This window comes from Hoplias malabaricus, chromosome 16 (genome assembly GCF_029633855.1).
Source record: "Hoplias malabaricus isolate fHopMal1 chromosome 16, fHopMal1.hap1, whole genome shotgun sequence".
Lineage (NCBI taxonomy): Eukaryota > Metazoa > Chordata > Actinopteri > Characiformes > Erythrinidae > Hoplias > Hoplias malabaricus.
In genome coordinates, this window is record NC_089815.1 from 2,056,614 (window position 1) to 2,063,377 (window position 6,764).

Here is a 6,764-nt window from a genome sequence, read left to right on the forward strand (position 1 = left end):
AGGTGGATATTCAGGTAAATCAGGCTTTCACTCAGCACTGGAACCTGACTTCTGTCTGAAGGAGGGGTTTAAATTAAAATCACTTCCTCATTTGACACTCAGCAGGTGTGTGAGGCTGCTGTGGATGACTGAATAATACTTTAAGGTACGCTACACTGCACTATATTGAAATGTTTCATCTGGAAATGGCTCGTATTGTTGTTGTTATTGACTATAGTGTCGCTACAGAGAGTGTCTATGGGGGTGTATTTGGTGTGGAGGCTGTTATCACGACGTACCTAAGCCCACACCTAACTACAGCCAATATTCAATAAGATTACCGCCTGTAGTTAATGTTATCCGTGTTATGTCGCTGTTGTCTGCTCTTAATGTGTTAAATAACCGTGTAATTGTTGTGATATTGAGGAATAATTTGCTCGAAACGAAGTTGTCAGGGAGTGTGGCGCTGGTTTTTGTTCCCAACCGTTTTTCTGACAGGACCGCCCCCCTCCTGCGCCGGGATTGGCTGTCAATCCAAATCGATGGCATTCATTGGTTAAAACTGACATGGCATTGGCCAATAATAAACTATAGTATATATTAATTAATTAATTTATTGTGTCGTAAACAGACACCATCTGTTTTGTCTAAAAGAAGAAAGATTTATTAAGTAATAAAAATGTAAAAATGAATAATTAATCAAGGTTGAGAGAATTCTGGCCCGATACAGAGGCTGCTGGGTCACTGCTGGTGCTGCAAACTGCTTGTGAACTAAGTGACTCCCACTACGTACACATTTTAATGTGGACAAATGTCACAAATCAGATCTGAACGATTTCAGACACGACTTAGTGCAGGTTTTTGCTAAACATCCCTGTGGATTTTGGGTTTCCGTTATCCCAGTGCATTGTGGGATTGCTTTAGTTCACTGACAGTTGTCCACTATTTATTTCGGACACAGAATCAGTCAGACCCCACAGTTTCAGACACAGCTAAAGGGGATCTTCAGCACGCGCTCAAACAGTCCCACAATGCACTGCGAAAAGAAGTGTACAACCCATGAGTAACATAGGGAATAGGGAATATGGGGAATTCGGGACACAGCGCAGGACTCTTCTAATTAACTTCAGTGACTTAAAGGTGGAAAAGGCTTTTAAAAATGTGATAATGAAAAAATAATCTAAACTTTTATTTATGTAGCAATAAATGATAAAAACACAACACAAAAACAAACAACGAAGAAGCAAAAAACAGTGTAGTCTCCAGGTAAATTATTTAAAAAATACAAAATGGCGCATTGTTATTAAAAGGATACGTACAAACAACATTTAATTACATTTTTATGAAAATGTATAAAATAAAAAAATATACATCGTATAAATAAACAATACAAAATATAAGAAAATAGTTAACGAGTGAAAACAGTTCTCACTGTGGGCTCTGGGGGCAGTACACGGCCCGAGTGAAGGGGGGGGAGTGTGTGTTTTCTGCTGAAGGAGAAGAGAGGGAGAGAATGGAGACGTAGCCGTGAGTTAAAGTGTTTCACCGAGGTTTTCTCTCTCGTTTCCCGCCATGAACAGGACCCAGCCGAAGAGGTCGAGGATCCTGAGGATGGCGCTGAGCGAGCGCGGCGCCCCGGAGTTCGGAGGCCGGGGGGAGAGCTTCGTGGTGCGGGCGCTGAAGATCGCCCTAGTGGTGGCGCTGTACTGGTTCGTGTCCATCACCATGGTGTTTCTCAACAACTGGCTGCTGGACAACGAGGACCTGGACGCGCCGCTGTTCGTCACGTTCTTCCAGTGCTTGGTGTCCGTGGCTCTGTGCTGGGTCATGAACGTGTTCTCCACACTCTGGCCCTCCTGCGTGGATTTCCCCTCCATTAAAGTGGACCTGAAGGTGTCCAGGGAGGTGCTGCCCCTCTCCGTGGTCTTCATCTCCATGATCACCTTCAATAACCTGTGTCTGAAATACGTGGGAGTGGCTTTCTACACCGTGGGCCGCTCCCTCAGCACCGTGTTTAATGTGCTGATGTCCTACCTGATCCTCAAGCAGACCACCTCCTTCTACGCGCTCCTGTGCTGCGGAGTCATCCTGGGTGGGTTCACGGTGGAGGGGCCGGGGGTTAAAGGAGCCATAAGTCATTCCTGACACATTCTTTCTGTAACGTATAACTCGCATGAAGTTAAGAACAAGTCCCAGGAAGAACCAGTTTAGGCTCCATGGAGTGGGTCTCCCACACGGGGGTAAACAACTCTTGTAGAAGTATTTAAAGGAACAATGTCATTTCAGTGGTCTAAAAATAATCAAAAATGCTGTTTTAAATGTTAAAAGAATATAAACAATAAACCAAAAAGAGTAAATTGCTCCGGGCATGCGCGCTGACTGCCCCCTAGTGTTCTTTAATAAAAACATTAAAGTAATATTTCAGTAAAATAAGTATACATTACCAAACAAACATTTGAGGGGAAAAAAGGGGGATATATTAATAATAATATAATGTACAATAAAATACTACAACTACAAATAATAATAATAATAATAATAATTAAATAATATTAATACAATACTAAATTAAAATTAAATCAATTAATCTACAAGTAACGTACAATTTAAATATATTTTATAAAAAATAACCCCAGAGGCAGTGAAGGCGGAGTATCTTCTGATTCTCTCGAGGGTGAAACAGAGATAAACATAAATAACCGAAGCAGTGTGTGAGGCAACAGTGCAGACTGTCTCTCGGCTCTTTGTGAACGTAAAGGGAGACACCACGTCCCAGGGCAGGGGTGCGCACAGGTCTTTGGGTCATATCAGAGCAGCAGAACGCGTGTTGCTAGTTGTTAAATTATTATTCAATAGATTACAGTCCCACTGGTGACACCCCTTTTCAATAAACAGTGGTCAGTTTGTAAAACAGCTCCATAACGAACTAAACACATGACCGTTTAGAATCATGAGCTTTTCCTCGTTGTTTTTAAACCATTGCTTTGTGTCTTTCTCTTTTATAGTGTTCTGCTACAGAGATGGAGACCTTGTGAGGCCCAAATACTCTGCAAAATCAGTCTGTGATTGAAAGTGCATTGTCTTTAGACGTGAAAGGGATTAGACTTTAGTTTTTAATGTTTTCTGGTGTATGATTTACATAAGAGTGTGTCTCCCACAGAAACATCAGCCTTCACTGAAAGACCCTGATACAGCTGTTCTGATATTAAAATGGTCTTGGACTACGTTTCCTCCTCAGTGGAGAGCCTGTGCTGAAGCTCCGTGGTCCTGTGTGTAACCGTGTAGTAACCGAGTCCGACCTCGCTGTCTTTTCCAGGTGGTTTCTGGCTCGGAGTGGATCAGGAAGGTGTGGCCGGCTCCCTCTCCTGGACGGGAGTGTTTTTCGGGGTCCTCGCCAGCGCCTGCGTGTCTCTGAACGCCATCTACACCAAGAAGGTGATGCCAGTGGTGGAGGGGAGCATCTGGAAGCTGTCGTACTACAACAACCTGAACGCCTGCGTGCTGTTCCTGCCGCTGATGATCGTGTTCGGGGAGCTGGGGCACCTGGCCTCGTTCAGCCGGCTGACGGACCTGCATTTCTGGGGCATGATGGTCCTGGGAGGGTTTTTTGGTTTCGCGATCGGTTACGTGACGGGACTCCAGATAAAGTTCACCAGCCCTTTGACTCACAACGTCTCGGGCACGGCCAAGGCCTGCGCTCAGACCGTTATAGCGGTGGTGTATTACGCCGCCACCAAAAGCGGGCTGTGGTGGACCAGTAACATGATGGTGCTCGGGGGGTCTTTCGCGTACACCTGGGTCAAAGGGCTCGAGATGAAGAAGGCTTCGCCGCCTCGGGAATCCTCCGAATCGGAAGAAAAGCTTTTAAAAGGCGAATCGGGAGTTTAAGGCAAATAAAAAAACAGCTTAAAAACTGAGCTGGAGGAGGATGAAGAAAACCCCTCAGAGTGAAGTCATATTTAATATTTCTTATTATGAGATTGTTGTAGGAATAATTCAGATTGTTCTGCCTCTTCCTGGATAATCCGTACTTGCTTTGCTTGTGTGAGAAGGTCTTCATCAGATTATTGATTATTGATTATTGATGCTCGAAAGGTGAATGGTGTTTATTTTGAAATCTCAGTTTGAAAGAGAGCTGTGTGTAAATCTCTAAGCGTCAGGTTTAACTCTCGCCTGCGTCTCCCAACAACAAACGGGGGGGTCATGTAGCGTCCCTGAGTCGTTCAGCTCCGACGGAATAAAACACCACGTAAAACTGTCCAGAAAACAGCTGAATAATCTGACAACGTTCCTATAACAGTCACAGAAAGGGAAATATTAGATGAGAAACTGTCTAGATTTTAGATGAATTCACTGAAGATATTTGTTGTTATTTCAGTTCTGATGTGGACTGAGGGGATTGGGGCTGAGGAACACTTGTGGTGTTTGAAGGAGGGGTGATCTCTTGTGTCTGTAATATTCTGTTTGTAACAACAGAGAGTAATTTAACGATGTTTTCCCTGTACAAAGGAAAGAAAAGAAAGCTTATTTACTCATGTGTCATTGGGGCTGTTTTCATCAGCTGCCTCCTGTGAGCAACTTAACCCCTCCCCCCCTCACCGTCCCCCGCCCCCAACACATTGAGAGAAAGAGGCCTTGAGTGTGAGAAAGGTGCTATATAAATTATAATAATTACTATTATTTGATTATTATTATTAACATGAAATAAATCACCAGTGAAAATGATATTGATAATGATATGATATTTATGCTTCCCTCATCATGATTTACCGTTATAAAACATCAAGGCTAATGATTTAATCTTCTAGTGCAGATAAAACACTAACAAAACAAAACATAAAGCCACAGAGTGGCGCCGTTGTGGGTCGTTCCATACACAGCTGGGCCGGGTGTGTATCTGAGCGTTTTCTGGGTGTTTCCATGTGCTCCGCCTCATCCACTGCGCTCACAGTTCATCATTTAATCCACTGCAGCGTCTCGTCCTGAAAAGAGACACTGCTTTCGCACCAGTCACGGCTTTATGTTTTTTAGCTGCTGTTGTACAGTTACGCTACAACTGCGCTCTCTCTCTCTCTCTCTCTCTCTCTCTCTCCACTCACAGCCCCCCGCCCTCCGTTTATATGTGAAGTTTGTCTCGGCGGGTTTTCTGTTTCTTTTCTAAGTACATGGAAACATGTTGAAATGATTTTCTATGAGAACTGAGCGTTCTCCTGCGGCGGGAACAGTGTGCCTTCTTGGCAAACCATGGGTTGTGTTTCTTTATTATAATATAATAAAATATAAAGGATGAATTAGGGCTATTTATCACTGAGATGATGCTGTATTGTAACTGATTAACGAGGTGTAAATGTTGGGGAAATGTTTTTATTATAATTTATAGAACAATAGCCTTACAGTTTATAAATGGTTAATGTTTTTATAAAGGGATGTCTGTTTTGTTTTACTCAGATTTGGAGGTTAAAGATTTTTCCTCAGAAATGTGAATCAGTTTAAAGTTGAACTTTATTAAACACTGTTTATATTTTATGGAAATGGAGAGTTGTGTCTTTAACCGACTGCAGAATGAACAGAAGAACACAGAGGGAAGTTTTTATATGTTATTTCTTCTGGCTTCTGTTGAGGCTGAAGAATAGCTACAACCTTCTGAGTGAAAACTGGCCCTGAATGAATACGGCACGTTAAAAACATGAGAATCTCTTACAGAAAGAGCAGCTTCTCAGGATCCACAATAAACACTGTTTCACAAGACACTGCTCAAAGGCCAAAGTGCACAGAGCAGTGTTTAATCTTATTGCATCTAAGAATATAAATAAATATAAAGGTCAAAGGCTTTATGGTGAATTCTGCCACGCATCGCAGAGTTTGTTTAAGAGCAGTGTTTAAGGATGAGGGTGTGTTCAGAACCGGACGTCCTGAGATCATATCAAAGGTAAATAAAAGTGAGGCACCACTTAAAGATTTTTAAATGGCTTAAAAGCTTACGTATTACGTTATGAATTATGTTGTAAACAGATTATAGTTTATTAAGTCTTGAGAATGTGAATTATTTCACATGTTGATGTACACCACATTATCATTAATGTGTAAAAAAAACAAACTCGGTGGTTATTTCACTAAAGGGTTAAAATTATTAACAGATATGTGCTGGAGCTGACAGAGTTAATGTCGACAGATGGAGGAGACACACTGAGGTCAGTATTTGGCGAGATCTGAGGTTTAACTAGATGGATGTGGGTTCACTATCTGGCAAGAAACATCACTCTTGCACAGCCCCAGGGACCTGGGTTCTAGTCCCTCTCCAAGTGACTGTCTGTGAGGAGTGTGGTGTGTTCTCCCTGTGTCTGCGTGTGTTTCCTCCGGGTGACTGTCTGAGGACTGTGGTGTGTTCTCCCTGTTTCCGCGTGGGTTTCCTCCGGGTGACTGTGAGGAGTGTGGTGTGTTCTCCCCTGTGTCTGCGTGGGTTTCCTCCGGGTGACTGTCTGTGAGGAGTGTGGTGTGTTCTCCCTGTTTCCGCGTGGGTTTCCTCCGGGTGACTGTGAGGAGTGTGGTGTGTTCTCCTTGTGTCTGCGTGGGTTTCCTCCGGGTGACTGTCTGAGAGGAGTGTGGTGTGTTCTCCCTGTGTCTGCGTGGGTTTCCTCCGGGTGACTGTCTGAGAGGAGTGTGGTGTGTTCTCCCTGTGTCTGCGTGGGTTTCCTCCGGGTGACTGTCTGTGAGGAGTGTGGTGTGTTCTCCCTGTGTCTGCGTGGGTTTCCTCCGGGTGACTGTCTGTGAGGAGTGTGGTGTGT

The 6,764-nt window shown here is 43.5% G+C and overlaps 1 protein-coding gene across 2 annotated transcripts; it reads left to right on the forward strand.

The window, feature by feature from the left end:
* Window positions 1-6: 6 nt before the first annotated feature.
* slc35c1 (solute carrier family 35 member C1) lies at window positions 7-5,877 on the forward strand. 2 transcript variants are annotated; one of them, XM_066646894.1, is made up of 3 exons: window positions 7-145; window positions 1,560-2,071; window positions 3,296-5,877. In XM_066646894.1, exons 2-3 carry the CDS (start codon window positions 1,591-1,593, stop codon window positions 3,865-3,867), a joined length of 1,053 nt encoding a protein of 350 aa, XP_066502991.1. In that variant the 5' UTR covers window positions 7-145; window positions 1,560-1,590; the 3' UTR covers window positions 3,868-5,877. The 2 variants fall into 2 exon arrangements, with proteins under 2 accessions (XP_066502991.1, XP_066502990.1); XM_066646893.1 differs by lacking the exon at window positions 7-145 and having other exon boundaries at window positions 1,422-2,071.
* The last annotated feature ends 887 nt before the right edge of the window (window positions 5,878-6,764 follow it).